The 17,743-nt window shown below is 45.2% G+C and overlaps 1 protein-coding gene across 1 annotated transcript in view; it reads left to right on the forward strand.

Annotated features, from left to right (window-relative positions):
• The window catches only part of JAKMIP3 (Janus kinase and microtubule interacting protein 3), a 106,945-nt gene that overhangs the window by 30,054 nt on the left and 59,148 nt on the right, over positions 1-17,743 (forward strand). Inside the window, exons 4-6 of the mRNA XM_075107861.1 lie at positions 4,804-4,949; positions 13,745-13,892; positions 16,401-16,642. Coding sequence (XP_074963962.1) covers positions 16,508-16,642 — 135 coding nt within the window. The 5' untranslated portion in view covers positions 4,804-4,949; positions 13,745-13,892; positions 16,401-16,507. The remainder of the gene's footprint in view (positions 1-4,803; positions 4,950-13,744; positions 13,893-16,400; positions 16,643-17,743) is intronic.

Below are 17,743 nucleotides of genomic sequence, written 5' to 3' on the forward strand. Positions count from 1 at the left end.
CAGCTAGAAAGTCAGAAGCCAGATGGACACATCTTCTCAGCTAAAGATCAGTGCAGACCAACCCATGCAAGAAGCAACTTTCTCTGAAACAGTAAGTGCAGAAGGCTGAAAGATTGGAGAATCCTGAATTCAAACCCCAGGTTACCCAGATGCCACACTAAACAAACAGCTAGGGAAGAGCACCTCTGTAGCTGTTTCCTGACTGTAAATGGAGGTGTTTGTGGGGATGTTTTCCCGGTTCTTTTATATAGCACTTTTCACAATGAGAAGCAAGGCTAGCACTTTTCCAAATCATCTGAACAAGTCTGAGGGGGAGATACCTGCACAGGAGGAAGGTCTCCCGAGGTTAAGACACCCACAAGCACTGCTGTCAGAAGGTGCCACTCTGGAATGAGTGACTTGGCCACAGAAGTGAACTCCAGCAAGTAGGTCTTAGTGACACAATAGAGAGCACGAGCAGAAGCAGCTCCTGAGGTTCCCTTTTTCCCTTTTTTTTTTTTCTTTTCCTTCCCCCCAATATAGAAATAAGAGACTTTTCCGTATATTTACGTATCCTGAGATTTCCCCAGTGTTGTTCCTTAGCAGAACCAGGAAGCTGACCTGAACTTCAGCTCTGCAGGTGCCAGCTGATGTTGGTGCCAGCGTGCTGCCCCGGCGTGCCTTGTCCTTCGTAATCTCACAGCTGGTGAGCAGCAAAGGTCAGGAGAGCTTTCAGAGTTGCTGTTCAGTTTTAGTCTGTCACAGGAAACTCTTACAACAGCAGTTATGCAGCTGCTGTTGTGGTAGGGTTTTTTGTGGTTTTTTAAAAATAATTTGTATATTGGTCGCTGGATGTCGTTTGTGGGTAGGTGGAGGCCGCGTGGTGCTGGTGGAGGTGTAATCCTCTGGGTCCATGTTTCATCCTTGGTCTTGGTAGCAGGAGGCTCTATAACATGGTGTAATTTCTGTTAACTTTCTCATCACATGCACACATGCTTGGTTTGGACCATCTGCCTTCTGTGGGTTGATCATTCCAGTTATTTTTACATTTAAAAAAATCCAATTATATTTATATTCAAGGTAATTCTTACTACATTTAGTGTAGCATTAGAGGGATCAATTTATGTTGTGCTTGTTACTAACTGAAATTATATCTTGGGTGTGATAAGGTATACAAACTGTGGTTTTCTGTGAAACTCAGCCTGTGTTCTAGTTGTTAGTCTTGGTTAAAAAAAATATAGAGCTCTTGTGTTGAAAATAAGATTTTCCCAGAGGAATGGATCATTTGACTTCAAAAGTTAAAGTTAGGTTGAAACAACCCTTAACCTTTTATCCCCGTTGAAATGCTGAAATATTTGAGAATGCCTCTGGTTTTGCCATGCTGAAAGGAAGTCTTAAACCTCTTACTGATCTGTTCCATGACACTACGGAGAAATGGATACCTGCGTGCCAAGCAAATTGACTGGAAAGGTTGATGCATCTCAGATCAAATCAGCTTTAAAAAATCAGATTATAGCTCAAAAATTCTCAGCCACGTACATCTGGTCAATGCAGAGGCACCTACTCACAGAAATCACCTTGACAAGGTCGGTGGTGGTGGAACACCACCGCATCTGCGCATCCCAGCGTGGCAGTGACCCTGTTACCAGCCTCACGGACAAGAGGGTTTGCTTCATGTCACACCCAGCATTTCTTGCTCTTCAGTTTGTTTTTTCCTGCGTACCTTCAGCATTTTCCTTCCTACTTGTTGCTTTGCCTCTCTGTGAGAAAGATGAGCTTTGTTACTGCGAGGTTCTCCAGTATTTGTTTCATGATCTGGGAGGGCATTTTGCCCTTAGCATTTTATTCAGTAATCTTCCATGGGCTGGGTTGGGCTTTTTTGTTTGTTTTGCCTTTAAAATCTTTTTAAAAGTGGTTCTTTTCTTTATAGTTGGAAATATGTTCTTAACCAGATAAAATTGGAGTACTTCTCCCTTTCTATGTAAATACTGAGTATTTAGATACTTGTCATGGGTTGTAGGACCTGTGGGTTCTTCCCTTAGAGCTTGCTTCATAGCACAAGTGTCAATAGGGTCCTCCTCTGCGCACCTCAGCGCCTGGCTCAGACCGTCATTTACACGAGTGTGTCTGAGTTCCACCCTCCAAGCTGACAGTTTATTTGCCAAAAAATGGTTAATCAGAACGGGCCCCATACATACAAACAGCAAATACAAAAAACATTGTCAGTGGGAAGTTAACTTACTCATATTTGGCACAGCCATGGCTAAATATGAATTTGCTTTCACGTGTAAAATTCTTCCAAGGTGGCAACATTTTTCATGGCCACCTAAAAAAAAAACCTCATTCGGTGTTACAAGGATTGAGTATTCTGCTTAAAACTTTGTATCGTGCTTTTCTTCAGAGCACTCAGCCAGCTCTGCTTTCCTCATTCTCCTTGATTTCTTTTCTGGTTTTTCCTAACATTTCAGCCTCACTTGCCCTGGCGGTGCATGGGCAAAGGTGACTGACTTGTGCCCGGGTGCGGCTCAAGGGTGTCATCCCTCTGCCCCTACAAACTGGAAGACATCCTTAGGAAAAAAGCAGCGACCCGGGATGTCTGGCTCCAGTGAATCATCCTTTCCAGCTCTGAGGAGAAATAACTTGTCTCTTTTCTAGGGTTTATCCTGACACAGCAGTCTCTTGTTCCTTTCCCTCTCCGTGGCACAAGGAGAGCACAGGTACGGAGGAGGACCAGCAAGTGTTCCCCCCGGGAGCTGGCCGTGTACTGTCACTGTCCAGCCTCCTGCCAAGACCGCTTCTCCCCTTGCCTGGCCAGGGCCCTGCTGCCGCCCTACCCTGCCCGGAGGATTGCTGCCGGGGACGGTCCCGCTCCTGCGCTGGGCTCCGCACGGCGGCCATCGCCTCCCGGGCTCCTGTGCCTCACCGGCACCTCCTCCTCCCCAACGCTTTACGCCACTGAGCGTTTGGTCCATCTCTGAAGAGAGAATCTTTTGCTTTTAAATTGAAGCTCTGGAGAAGTGGCTTTTAGGCACTTATTTTTGACTTCTGAGTATATTAATGACTGGATCATTACAGTGGATGGAAAGTTTCCTGCTGACTTGAGTGGAACTTGGCTCAAGAGCCTCATTTGTAACTCAGTGGAGCAGATGGGAAGAGCCTGGTTTCAAGGGGCCGTGGGTGAGGCTGCGAGGGGATACAGCTGCTCCCGAGAGCATCGCTCTTCCCTGGCATCCTTATTCCTCGCAGAGATGCATTCTTTCTAAAGACGTACGGGGGCTCTTCTCTGAAGTTGGCTAACGGTATTTTTTCCTTTTTTTTTCAAATCCTTCTTTGCTTGCTCAATATCACTACATTTCCTCTTTACGTGGATCTTATTCCGTGCATAACATGAAATGCGCAGTATCAATGAGCTGGGTATTTTGACTTCTTGTTTCTTCATAATGTTTATTAGCTGTGAAAAGACACTGCTCACATGCTCATTATTGGGTGAATCATGAAATAGGTGAAAACCTACAAAATCATTAGATATACAGCAGTTCATATCAACCAGTGATCTGGTGTCCCTAAGGGTACTAGTGGTAAATTCAATAGCTTTTCTGAAGTTGGTTTTTTTTTTTTTAAATAATCTGTTATTTTGTAGCCAAGTGTATAAGCTAAACACGGCAGTTCCAATCTTAGCAAGATTTACAAATAAAGGAACATTTGCTTTGTTTCTTTTTCTTAGTGTCTCTGATAGTAATTTTTAACAGAGGATTTGCCCAGAGCACACGGGCGAGACGCAGAGGTGCTGTGGAGGGAAGCCGGGTCTGGCTGGGCTGCTGGCCTCTGGCTGGGATGCTCCGGAGGTGCTTCTAGCTGTCATCAGCCCTCTGCCTGACTTCAGGGGTGACCCCTGGCCCCTCACATGCCGCAGATAACCTTCCGTGGGACCCAAGCTATGCATATCACTTTACAGTCAGTAAATCCTGCTGTAGCTGCCCCAGGGCAGTGGGAAGTCGCGGTTCTACAGGAGAACAATGATGACTTGCTGTTGCTGAAGTTAGTGCTACTCCAGCTTAGAACTGCTCCGCTGACTTGTGAAAACCTTGGCTTTTTGACTAAAACTGACAGTAGTAACACTCTTGTCTTTTGTACCTTTGTATATAACTTAGACCTCTTACATGTGTGTCTCTGCAGCTCTTTCCTTTAAGAAGACAAAATCTTACATTGTTGTCTTGTCTCCCAATTTGTTGTAAGAGTTTGTACAAGTACATGGATGAACACCAATAATTAAAAAGCACTGCTCTTGCTGAATCCTGCAGAGCTTTGATGCATTGAATTGTCAGCTTCCTTCAGGAAGGAATATAAGTCTGAGTTGTTAACCCCCAGGGTACGTAATAATTTCCAGAACTGTTTTTTATTTCCCTTCCGCATGCTATGACGTTATCACGTGATAGAAATCCATGCACCTAAAATAATCCAGCTAATTGTGTGACAATCCATATAAATGACTGTTATGTTCATCACAGTTTTCCCACCCTGTTTCCAGTTCTCACACCGAGTATTCATTTAGTGCTGCCCACTTCAAATGTTAAGAAGCCCCGTTGTGTGATACTCGGCAGCAAATCTTAAGGGATGGTTAATGTGCTATTTGAACAGTTTCTCTTTTCTGAACTCGTTTGTCATATCTAAACTGGATATCTCTCTTGGCTTTATCTTCTCTAGCAATGCTCTTGCCAGAAGCGTGCCCCGTGTGAAAAGCAGCACGTTGTCTCTTCGGTCACTATAGTGCAAAGGATCTCCCCTTCACCAGAACTTACCTAAAGCTCTCTTGGTCTTTCCCAGGGACCACCTTCCCATCTGAGATCATGCTGCAGGGCTCACACTTGATTCCATGAGATTTTGGACCTCCAGCCCCCACCAGGACTGCCCTCGTCAAGCAGATGTTGGTGGGAGAGGAATGGTGTTAATCCCCAGCGCTGTCGCCTTCGGTGGGTACTGCAGCGCACCCTCCTAAAGCGTCGCCACAATGAATCTCCAACAAGTCTGTTAGTTTGATCATGTGTTTGCTTTCTTTCTAAATCAGCTTATGGGCCAAGGGACCTGCTCCCTGTTAAATAAATGGGCAGAGCTGGGCTGAAATTAGGGAGGGGAGTCTCAGCAACTGTAAGGAAAGGTTATTTAAACTAAGATATTTAGTAGTCAAAAAACAGATTTTAAATAATCTGATCCTCAGATTTTTTCAGGCTGAAAGAGCAGATTTTCATAAGTACTTGATGGTCTTCTAGCAGCTTGCAGCCGTTTTCACTGGGGAGCTTAATCGACCTTCCATTCATATTCTTGTCTGTTGCTGTTTAATATAAATTTTTATCTTAGTTTGGAACTGGACACGCATCTACTGAGAAATAGAACTCACTGTCAGATAGGAATATCTTTTTTGGCTAACCATGGTCAGCCTAAAGAAAAGTTCCTCCTCCCGTCAGCGTCCTTCCACGCCGCCCAGTTCCTCAAAGCTGAGTTTGATGAGGATGAGTAATTCTGGAAATTAGTCTTAATTCTGAAATCTGAAATGCAATGTTTTTGTTGCCACAGTAGAGTCTGATATTTTCAAGCTCATTTATAAATTGAATAAATCCAAGAACTGCAAATCTTTTATAACAGTGTTGCGGTTAAATACTGCCTTTTCCACTCTCAAATCCAGCTGTGTTGTGTGTTCATGCAGAAGAGGGCTGGAGAGGTAGCGTTAAATAGTTATTTAGGGATGTTAATAGCATGCTTAAAATGTTTCCATAAAGTGCTTTTGGATCATACGATGCCATCTGTGTCACAGTTGATTGTAGTTAATTATACAGGCATTAATTCCTTGGGAAAATGGATGGCATTACTCGTACAGTTTGTTTGTGATCGAGATAATGGAATGACACAATATTAAACTGACGGAGTTAAGTCTGAAATGCATTCCTCACTAATAATCCTCCACAAATCAGTGGAATTATTCTGAGTTGCTCCAGTTTAACGGAGAATTTGGATGGGTGTGCTGTTGTAATATTATTGCAGTAACTCCAGCGTATTTTTGTACCTCAAGTGTTGTGGGGTATCCGAGAAAAAAGAAAAGTTAGTTTCCTACATAATAGCCACTGTTTCTAATTAATTATTTCACTTTCTGCAATGTAGCCATAAAAGATGTAAAAGTTAAGCCGGTGGTGTGCTTAAGTGATGTAAACTTGTGGTGTTACAAAATACATGTTGAGATTTAATAGCAATTATGTCTTCCGGTACTTAAATTCTATAAATCTCTTCTGTTTTACTATAAGCCATTGACTAATCACATAACTGACACCCAGCTATGTTTTGTGTTTTAAAAAAATACAACAAACTGTGTAAAACTTAAAATGAAAAATCAGTGGATATGATTTAGATAGGGGTGTGTGTGATGCAAACAGGTACCTGTACAGACGCGTGGGAAGCCTGCACATAAGAATCTGTATGAACTACATGGGTATGGCTTACGAGGCGCAGGATTTTGCCTGGGTTTTGTAAACATGGTCCACCCATCAAGGAGTTAAAGCTAACTGTGATTGAAGGATTAATCTTTGTGGAAAAATTCAGGTCAGTCAGGATTTGACATGTGTCTGTTAAAGCTGTTGTTGGAATTGATCTAATCCTAAGCAAAACTTTGGCTAGACTTCCATCTGTAGAGACTCATTGCTGTATGGGGGGGTTGGGGAGAGGGGGTGTTCATTATTTTTAATTTAAATCAGCTATGATTTCATCAAAGTTCCAGAACTTAGTTCACACTAGGAAACATTGGTTGACTGGTTGGTTTTTTTCCCTTATGGAAACTGAGATTTGCTCTAAACCAGGCAACTCTTGGTGGAGGCGTGCATTCCCTTGGCGACGTGGGTAGCCTGCGAGGGATTTGCTAGCACATGGTAGTGCGCGGTAGTTCTGTTGGGAGGGGAAATCTTCAAGACAAGACCCTATTTCCCAGTGAGCGTGGCGCTGGATTAAAAGCAGGGCCCTGACCGCAAGTCTCTCTCATTCTGAATGAGTGTCCTGTGCGCTCGGGCTTTGCCTATGCTGGTGTCTTCTGCTAGTTTTGATGAGAAACTTCTCTCTTTGAGAGCAGAAACTCTCTCACCAAAAGCCTGGTCAAGACAGGTATGCTCCTTTGGAAGTTTGGGTTGAGATACCCACATTTGGTTGTATTTAAAAAAAAAATTGCTTTATCAAACTAGTCTCAATTTACTCATTACCTAAACAGCACAGAGAAGAAAAATCCTCATGGGATGTATACAGGAAACATGCAACACAACCATATGTACACGACAGTGCCTGTCTTGGCAATTATTTCTTGATCTCAGGGCTTTCAAGACTTGACAACTGCTTACTCTATTTTTCCATGTAATTTCCAACAGATTTTCTTTTCCTTATGTTGCAGCTGAGTGAATAACATACTGTTTGTGACAAATGCTTGTACAGAAAAAAAAAAACCCCAAACCATAGAACCAGCACATGATGCGATTACATTGGCAGAGCACTTTGGCTTAGCATGAAATACCTTTCCAGAGCAAAACTCATTTTCTTGCCTTCAGATCTATAGACTGCTGAAATCCTACATGAAAAATTAAGATTACTTAAGAAGGGCTTCCTCACAGGAGGAAGTGGGAACTCAGAAAATTCTATTATAGCAGAAAGAGAATATTACATTTTCTTTCTATTATAATATTTTGAGATGCACCAGAGACTCAAAAAGGTCTGTCTAAACTAAGTAATTATAACAATTTGTCAAAAGTAGAAAACAACAGTGTTCACAAGGCTCATCAGACATTTGAGATTTTCAGCATTTGTAAGAATAGGGTTTTGCTTAAGTTATGCTTTGCTTAAAATATTGGTACTCTGGGTAGGGATTTATTCATTGATTTTTAAGTGCAGTGAAACATTGATTTCAGAAACTACTCTCTAGAAAACACATTTTCCAATTAGCCTTGATGTCTGAATTGCAAGTCAGGAGGCAAGAAGAGTGAGCTTCTGCTAAAGGCAGCTTATGGTGCATTATTAATGCTATTTTCAATATCAATTGAAATTTTGCCAGGAATCATATGCATAATGCATTCTCCCAGAATCAAAAATATGAAGAGCTTTCTGTTCTAGTGAGGTGATGTGTCTTAGAGGTGTCCGCTTCTACAAAAGTCATTGGGAAAAAAAAAAAGGAAAAAAAAGGAAAAATCCAAAGGCACCGCAACTGGCTTTATAGGCAATGGCTTCTCTGCCCACGACTGGCCAGCCCTCCGACGCCGGCGTCCCACTGAGCTGGTCCTTAGCCGTGGGGGCCTGGGCACTGCAGGGACCTCCGGTCGGTTTTGGCTCCGGAGCGTTGGCCTCCGGGGCTCAGCGCCCGTTAGCGTGCTGCCCGAGCAGGGCGCCGAGCAACCGGGGAGCGGCGGCTTTGCACTCCCGCGCCGTTGCAGGTTGTCTCTGCCGCGTTCTGTATCAGCACAATGATGTTGGCTTGGGAACATTTTCTGTGGAAAGTTTTTTTTTTTTTTCTCCCAGTATTTGGGAGAAATGTTCTTTTAAGACTGGCATTTGTCACCAGTCCCCAGATGGCTTTTCTGTGCACAGGCATGCACCAGCAGACACTGCTGCCTCTGTATTACAAGACCGGCACTTTTATTAATAACAAATAACTACTTTCATAGTTCCCAACAATGATGCTTGTCCCATGGCGTACACAGAAGCTCGTGGTTGTCACTAGGAAGCTGTCTTACTCTGCCCAGTCTGATTTCCCATTACTATCCCTGGGAATAACAACCCAGCGTACGTCAAGTAGACCGGCGGCTCCAAACTGCAACTCCCTTTATGGTCTGCAGGACAATGAATACGGGAGGGGGCCTCTGTGCGCATCACCAGTTCTTGAGAAGAAAACCATTGCTTTTGGGTTTTCCCCTTCAATCTGTACAGTGGCCTGGCCACCTGGTCAGGAGTCCTGGCCCAAAACGATTCCGCAGTTGCCTCCCCGTGCGTCTGCTGCAGCCCGTGGCGGTGTGACGGCTACCTGCAGCCAGAGGTGCGTCTGTGACTGGGAGAAGGGAGCTGGGATTCCCTTCTCTCTGCTTTGTGCCCATTCTTGGCAGTGTTTTCATCCTCTGTGATGCCCAGCTCTGCGAGGTGTGCCATTTAAGGGTGAGGAAGCCGCAGCCTTGGGGCTGTGCAGGAGTGCTGGGGGAGAAAGGGCTCCTGTGCTCCCGTGTCCCCTTGCACCCATCCCGCTGCTTCCTGCACCGCTGTCTTGGCCCCAAACCAGACAGGCGCTGCCTGGGGGGAGCTGGGCAGGAGGGGAGGGGGAGCGCTCGGTGCAGAGGGCCGAGAGCTCCCGAGGGAAGGCAGAGCAGCAGGGGAGTGATCTCACCAGAAGGAGTCTGCTCCCAGGGAGTAACTGCAGGTCGCGTGTCAGCCGGCGAGTGGGTGAGTACCTGTCTGCTACCTGCTTTTCTTCTCTTTATCCTTTCTGCGGATTTCTTCAGTGTGGAGAAAACAGCGATGAGTGAACAGTGCGTGTAACGCGTTTATTGAAGCTTTCATGCTCTGACAACAAGTCTCTGACAACAATACCAATAACAGTTGCTTTTTGCTGGTTTTGCCTTCAAACTAACTGTCCTTGCGGGTGAACAGCAAATCTGATTATATTTCTTGGTTTACCAAGACATAAATCAACCTGGTCAATACCAATATGTACTGCTTACACTGCGTTTTAGTCTTTCCATACTTAGAAGTTCAAGAGCCTGTAGGTTTCATTAGTTTAGATTTTCATAATGTCTTTGAAACCAATGGAGTTTCGTGAATGTAAATTATCCAAGGATCTTTGTATTGTTACTAATCATTCATTAATTTGCATAGAATGAAGTAGAATTACAGGTAAACCGTTGAAGCGAGCATTAGGTAACACTGAAGCTCCAGTCCTAAGCTGACTTTGCTTCCCCCTCATCCCACAGGGCGGACAGAGCCGGGTCTGTAAGCACAGAGGCGTTTGGTCCCTGCCTTGCTGGGAGGGGAAGGGGGAGCCTCCCGGGCCTCAGCTGGGACCCCAGCGAGGGCAAGGGCACCTCCTTCTCTGTCATTCTCAAGCGTGTGCCTTTTCCGCTTGCAGAGGGATGTGCAGAGCATTCTGCCAGCTGGGGCCGCTGCCAGCAGGGCCTGAGCTTTGACACATCCAGGAACAAACCCATCTGTAGCATCGCGGATGGGCGCTGCCGCTTCTTGACCAGCACTTCCATCCCCACTGGTTTCTACGTGCATGTGGAAAGGCTACCACAGCCACCACCTCCGCAGGCTCCTTCCCACTCCGCATGAGCAAACCTACAACTAACATAGCCCGGCTTTGCCCTGAGAAAGGGGAAATGTACTCCTCAGAGGAAGGCCTGCAAGAAAGAAGCCTTCCCTGACTCCCCCACGGGTTTCTGGAAACACGGCGTGCAGAGCAGTTTTCCGTTGTTCTGCAGATCTCTTCGCTGTTGGTACATTTGTGCAGACAGACCACTACGAAAGCTGATCAAACTCCTACAGTCTGGATCTCTTAATCCTTGGATGTTATTCTTGGCTACATTCAAGTTTTATCATTATGTCCCTTTTCATCCTTAAAGATTTAATTGAAATAGTCCTCAGCTAATTTCTGTGTAGTTCTTTTTGAAGCAGTCTTATTACTTTAAGTACTGGCAAGGGAACTGATTTTTCGCTGGGAAAATCTCTTTCAGGGTTCAGCCTTCCAGTCTAGAAGGTATTTCCAATGTTGGCCCCTTCGCCCGCACTGCGCTGGTGGGAGCCTGTAGGATCTGTAAGTCAGCTCTGTCCCCTTTCCTTTGCCACCTCAGGCTTACCATGGGCCATAGACATGAGCCACAGCTGAGTCTCCTGGCACTGATGGTTGGGGGAGGGACGCCAGATACAGGCAGTGCCTTTGGCTGGTGAAGCCTTAGCAAAGCTTGGCTGAGGGTGGGCAACTGCAGTCCCTGGCAGGTGTTCAGTTTACTGTGCTTGGGCTGCTTTTATGGGGCAGCAGGGAACACCTTGCTGATAATATTTCAGATTATCTTTAAAGGTTTTGCAGAGCTGTCCTGAGCACACGTTGCGATCCAAGCCTTTCTTTCTTGAAATAAGCTAACCAATTTAACATTCTATTTTTCAGTGGAGAAAAGTCAGGTTTAGGCAGTTGCTTGGCATGATGTGTGTCAACTCATACAATCAAACCTTGACAACGCTTTAAACAAAATTTAAAAGCTTAAGCACTGAAAGCATGAGGACACATAGTGCTACAAATCGACCTCAGACAGAATTCCCACCACAAAACCTGATGGTGCTTAGAAACCCCTAGGCCCCAGCTCTGCGGTGAGACGCCAGGGCGGTGTGCTCCTCGGCGTGGTGCTCCTGAGGGGCTCTCTGAGACCCCGCCAGCACGTCCCAGCGAAATGGTTGTTCTTCTGCTAGGTGGATGCACTGGGGCGCCTGGGGCGTGGGTGTGCAGGGTGTCCGACTGCTGACTGTCCGACTCGCACGCTGTTACCAGGCGCTGTCTCCCAGCAAACCAGCTGCTGGGCTCGGGCTCCTCCTGGCATGCCTCTAATAACGTTTTTGCCTTTCAGTTTACTTGTATCAGTTCCTTAGATTTATTTTCTGTAAGCAAACAAAAAAATTTCATATAGCTCTCATCCATCAAAAATAATCCTTCTGATTTAAATTATTTTCACAAATCCCTTTATTGTTCAAGTTATTATTTGTCTGACATTCAAATGTAAGCAGTTAAAAGTTTGTATTATACAGGACTAGGGAAGAGATTGTCCCCTTTGTCATTGTTTAAGCCCAGCCCCCCAGCAGCTGTTCACTCCCCACCGGTTGGATAGGGGGAGAGAATCAGAAGAGTAAAAGTGAGGAAGCTCATGGGCTGAGATAAAGACAGAGTAACAGGGAAAGCAAAAGCTGCGCACGCAAGCAAAGCAAAGCAAGGAATCCCTTCACCCCTCCCCACGGGCAGGCGGGGCTCAGCCACCCTCGGGACCGCAGGGCTCCATCTCACCTAACGGTGCCTGGGGAAGGCAAACGCCACCACTCCCAACGTGCCCCCTTCCCCCTCCTCCCCCAGCTCCATGTGCTGAGTATGACGCCATGGGGTGTGGGACAGCCCTGGGGTCAGCTGGGGTCGCTGTCCCGGCCATGTCCCCTCCCAAACCCTTGTGCCCCCCGGCCCCTTGCTGGTGGGGTGGGCTGAGGGGCAGGAAAGGCCTTGGCTTTGTGCAAGCCCTGCTCGGCAGGAATGGAAACATCGCGGGGTTACCAGCACTGTTTCCAGCACAAATCCAAACCACAGCCCTGACCAGCTACTGTGAAGAAGATTAACTCTATCCCAGCCAAAACCAGCACACCCCTGTGCTCGGCCCTGGGGAGGCCCCACCTCGAATGCCGGGCTCAGGTTTGGGCCCCTCGGGACAAAAAGGGCCTTGAGGGGCTGGAGCGTGTCCAGAGAAGGGCAGCGGGGCTGGGGCAGGGTCTGGAGCACAAGTGTGCTGGGGGGCGGCTGAGGGGGCTGGGGGGGTTTAGCCTGGAGAAGAGGGGGCTGAGGGGAGCCCTTCTCGCTCTCTGCAGCTGCCCGAGAGGGGCTGGAGTGAGGGGGGGGTCGGTCTCTGCTCCCAAGTCACCAGTGACAGGACGAGAGAAAACAACCTCAAGCTGCGTCAGGGGAGGCTTAGATTGGATATGAGGAAGAATTTCTTCTCCAAAAGAGTGGTCGGGCATTGGAACAGGCTGCCCAGGGCACTGGTGGAGTTGCCATCCCTGGCACTGTTTAAGACATTTGCAGATGTGGTGCTGAGGGACATGGTTTAGTGGTGGGCTTGGCAGTGCTGGGTTTACGGGTGGACTTGATCTTAAAGGTCATGGCCGACCTAAAGGATTCTATGACTCTCATTTCCTCAGGTTGTGAAATAACCTGACTCCACCTACTGCATCTGTCATTATAATGTATCATTTAAGAAAATAACTGTAATATGCACAAATGCTTCATTCATCAGAGCAGGTAGAATTCAGTGCCTGTGGTTATAGACTGCCCCATTTTTTTGTCTATAAAGAAAGAGGGGTTTTTTAAGACCTCCAGTCTAGAACACTGTATTACATCTTCTTACACAAAGAAGCAAGAGTCTTAAGTGCTAAGACCATCTACTCCTGCTTATATGTTTTTCAGGCAATACCTGTAAAATTTTATTTATTTTTATTTCCTTGACCAACCAAACACATTTTTTTGATAGAAACATCAAGGCTATGAAGTCAAGCCCGACTGAGAAACAACGGAATTGGGACTTTTGTACTGCCTTGGTTTGGTCAACTCATACCAGAAATTTTATTTTTTTTCCCCACTTTTTTCTCTAAGTCTCAGCCTCCCCACTCTTGCCCTGACCCAGTGTAGATTTGTAGCGACTGCTTCTCCTGCTTGATTTCTTTGGCTCTCAGCAGCTTTGCCCAGTTACTCCCAAACTGCAGCCACTTCTCCCGGATGCTGTCAGCCCTCTCCCAGCTTCATATCCCATTTATTTATCCCTCAGGGCAGCTGCTTCCCTCTGTTCTTTTCTCCCTAATGGGTACAGGGTTTTGCTTTTAGAATTCAAATCAGGCTGTTCTATTATAATAATAATAATTATTATTAATAATATTATTATCACCATCATCATCTATTACTATTTACTATTATTATTATATTGATATTTTGCTGTTATTATTTATTGTTATTTTATTATTACAGCTGCCCGGAACTGTTAAGCCTGTTGGACAGTTGCCCTGCTTGGACAGGGACTGGTGCCGCTCTGTTGTGGTTTTGACTGAGAGTCAGGATGAATAAACCAATGCATTGAAGGTCATCGTCCGGAAAGATTGTAATCCTCATTAATAAGGTTAGTATTAACAAGGTTGGAAATATTTTCCAAAATTTGAGCTTTCTTGTGTATTTTTTCAGTATAACTTAAATCTTTAAAACAAGGATCCCTTCAAACTCGAAATATAGTGACAGTTAAAAATTAATTCCAGTAAGCTTTTGAACTGTGAAATACATGTAATCCGTTCAGGATATAGTTTTATCTAAGCAAGTCAAAGTTTTCCAGTGAAACATTTTTCATTAGATTTTACATTCTTCTGTAAATTTACATGTTGTTGTAAAATTCCCGAACCGGTCTGCTGTTTGCTCTGAAACACCGAAACCGCGATGTCCTCACGCCTGGGCGAGAAGCTGGCCCAAATCTTGTCTGAGGTCTTTGTTGAAAGCACCTTTACACCACTGGACTTCACACCTCATCTCCCACTGCAGTCTTTGGGATCATCTAGTTCTCTGAATGTCATTTTGATCCTTCTCTTTGCTGACGGTGTGTCCCCATCTTGCATTACCCTGAGTGTGTATCTGTTGTGTGAGCTTGCTAGCTGCTCCTCGAGCAGTTTCATTCATTATTTCACTCCTGTTAGTTTTTTTCATAGACAACATTAAAATAGGCTTTGACAGTGAGTCAGCTTTGTCTAGAGAAGCAGAGGCAACGGCTTCTTTGCCTGTGTTGCTGTTTATCCTTTAAATAGGAATGAACGGGGTTTTCACAGCCTCAGTCTTTATCCACAGATTGAAAAATTGCACGGGATAATTACCAAGGAGCTCGTGTGGTAGCGTGGAGGTTTTCCTTCCATGGGGCTACGACAAAGTAATGTCGTTGTAAGAGAAGATCCTTCAGAAAGTATACAAAGTGTGGCAGAAACCTTGGGGAAACATCGTGTGTCAGGATAGAGCAGACAGTACCTATGTTCCATGGCTCTGGAGCTAAACAAAGCCCCCAGGACACAGAGTTTTGCCCAGAATTTCTTGCTATCCTCAGGTTTCTGTTAAATGAAACCTGTTCATGCTACTGATGAGCACAGAGCTAAATACTGGTCAGCGGAAGGATTGGCGGCAACCCGAGCGCCCTCCTACTGACTTGTCAGCACAGAGTGATCAAGTGCGTAATACTAATGGACAGCCTGTCTGCAGCAACAGCTCCAAGGAATGAATCCAATGAAGTCAGGACAAACCGTGATACCTTCAGTCAAGTTCACCTCTGTGCAGACAACGCACAGCTCACAGGCATTTAATTTGATTTGACGAGTAGATTAATTATTTATTTTTACATAGAACGCTGATAGAGTTTTCTGAACCGTGGGACGGATGCAGCATAAAAATGGCATTAACAGATAAAAAAATAGCATCTTTCTCCCTACTTTAATCTGTCTTTGTCTCAGATTGCAAACTCATCAAGTGAGTTTGTGTCTTGCTCTTAGGCTCCCTGTGCCTGACAGTTACACTAAGCTAGAATATGTTTTTTGCAAGGATATGAGCTTTCAATAACTCTTATACTCTTTCCTTAATCGGTTGATTATGAAGGAGCTTTGAGTTTCATTGATAATGTGATGTTCTAAATTTGGCACGGTCTCCACAGACTTTAATAACGCTTACCCATTCCCAAATGCTGCTGTTTAGTCTTTGTTCTCTGTTGGAGAACCTTGAAATAAAAATGCAGAAATGCATGTAGCTTTTAGCACTGTACTTGATACTATATGTGCTGTTGACAAATCTGAAGTTACCACTATAAATTGTGTATGTCGTATAGTTTATGAATGTGTTGGGATTAATGGGTAGACACTGAGTGCAGACTCTATTAATACAGTAATTCTGTGAAGTCGGGTCCACTTTTGCCCAGTTCTCCACTGTTTAATAGAATGAATTTGCTTGTCTCGGTTTTGTTTGCTTAGATTTGACTCAAAACCTCTTAGTGCAGATAAAACTGCTACCCTGTTACCAGACTTAGATAAACCTACATAGATCTTAATTGCTGCGCTGCTGATAGGCCGCATGCTCCTGTACAGAAAGCTTCGGTTGCCTTTGGGTAATCTCTGCTTGCGTCTGCAGCCTCTCACTTTTCTTTTTTTTGCTTTTATTATTTACATTACGAATATCTGAAAAGTATTTGTAGGAAACCAAACATTATTTTCTTAATAGTTTTTTTTTAAAGAACATAAAAGTATCCTGCCTATACTGCAAATGGTTTTCCCGTCTCCAAGCCGTGATGGTGCCAGGGGATGGCGCTTGGATGTCCCTCCTGAACACCCGCATCCTGTGCGCTATGTGTATTCCAGCGCAAATGAAGTGACAGAGAACGTTTATAGTTTGTGATTTAAATGTTTTGCTCTATACAGGTGTAATACAAAACACTATTACACCTGACAATGTGTCTAGCTCTTACTTAATCCAGGGAAGAGCCCTTTCACTGGCTGATGTGTACCTCGTGCTTTCTAGAAATGTCTGTGTCTCACGGTGCGTTTGGAGGGTGTCGCATCCCCTACCCACCTCTGGTGCTCTGACAGTGGCTGTATGATTTCCCTCCTTCCAGGAAAGTAAGAAAATGTAGTGGGACAGAGGCAAGGACGAGAAGCCCCGAGCGAGCGCTGGGACGAGGGCCTCCAGGCAGGACGCCCCTCCCTGCCGCGCAGCCTCACCATGTCCAAGAAGGGTGCCAGCAGCCGAGCTAGGGGGGAGAAGCCGGACGCCTTGGCCGCCTTGCAGGCTGCCAATGAAGAGCTCAGGGCCAAGCTCACCGACATCCAGATAGAGCTCCAGCAAGAAAAGAGTAAGGTGTGCAGCTTTTCCTTTCCTTCTGCCGTTAATTAAAATAGTCTGTTGTTTCTGACTGCTGACCACTCTTTGCCCCGCTTGTCCATGACTTTGACAGTAAATCATCAGCGTGTGTGCACCAGGAATTAGCCTTCCATGGGAAATAAGAGGGAACCACTTCACTGCAGATTTTTTAATTGTTCTCCTTGTATTTACAATGTGCACATGGGACAAAAGATCTCTGAAAGCGAGGATGCGTCGGCAGTATAGCTCTCGGTGGGAAAGCTGAGCAGTGAGGACGGCCAGTCCCTGCGCAGGCAGGGCTCGGCCGCGGGCAGCACGCTTGCTCCCACCAGCCAGGAAGAAATGAAGTTGAAAAACCGCGTAGCAAAATGCCAGCAAAAGATCTGGAAAACCAAACATCTGCTCAAAACAGATGGCATACTCGTAGTGGTGGGCTGAAAGCTCTCCTCGTCCTTTGTTTCTCTTGCTGGAACTTTTTCTAGTAAATATTTACCTATTTACAAGGATGTCTGCATTAAGGGTTTTGAATGCAATTTTGTGTTATTCAGAAATTGTCTTTGCTTATTACTCTCACATTTACACTCATTTAATTTGGATTTTGTGCTCAAAATCCTTCAAACTGGCTACATACAACTTTCAGATGTGCGGTAGTAGGCCTCTGCTCTGCCCTCCTTTCTGATTGCCAAAGTTCAAGGAGCCACAGTTTCACCCGGAGCCGTGGAGGGAGCGGCAGCCGATGCAGCTTGAGCCTCAGCTTTAAGAGCTTTTAGCCGTAGCCTTCAGACCACTTCTCAGTGAGGGCATGAAACATTCATTTGCTTTTCCATAATCCCCCAAATTAGTTTCCACTGATAAACTTTGGGGTTTTTTGGTTCCAGAATGCTAATAGAGACATGCATTATCATGCCAGGGACAGAATAATAGCCTGCATTTTTCCATTCATTTGCATCATTATCAGGCATTGTAGACTATGAATCTCAGTTTTAAGGAAGCTTCTAAGGGGAGATATATATATATTTAAATGGAACACCTATTAATCCTTTTGTTGTGAAGCATCATTTGGAGTTTTAAGACTGCAGACCCTGTTTTCCTTCCCCC

The sequence above is a fragment of the Phalacrocorax aristotelis genome, chromosome 12 (assembly GCF_949628215.1).
Source record: "Phalacrocorax aristotelis chromosome 12, bGulAri2.1, whole genome shotgun sequence".
In the NCBI taxonomy this organism is placed as follows: domain Eukaryota; kingdom Metazoa; phylum Chordata; class Aves; order Suliformes; family Phalacrocoracidae; genus Phalacrocorax; species Phalacrocorax aristotelis.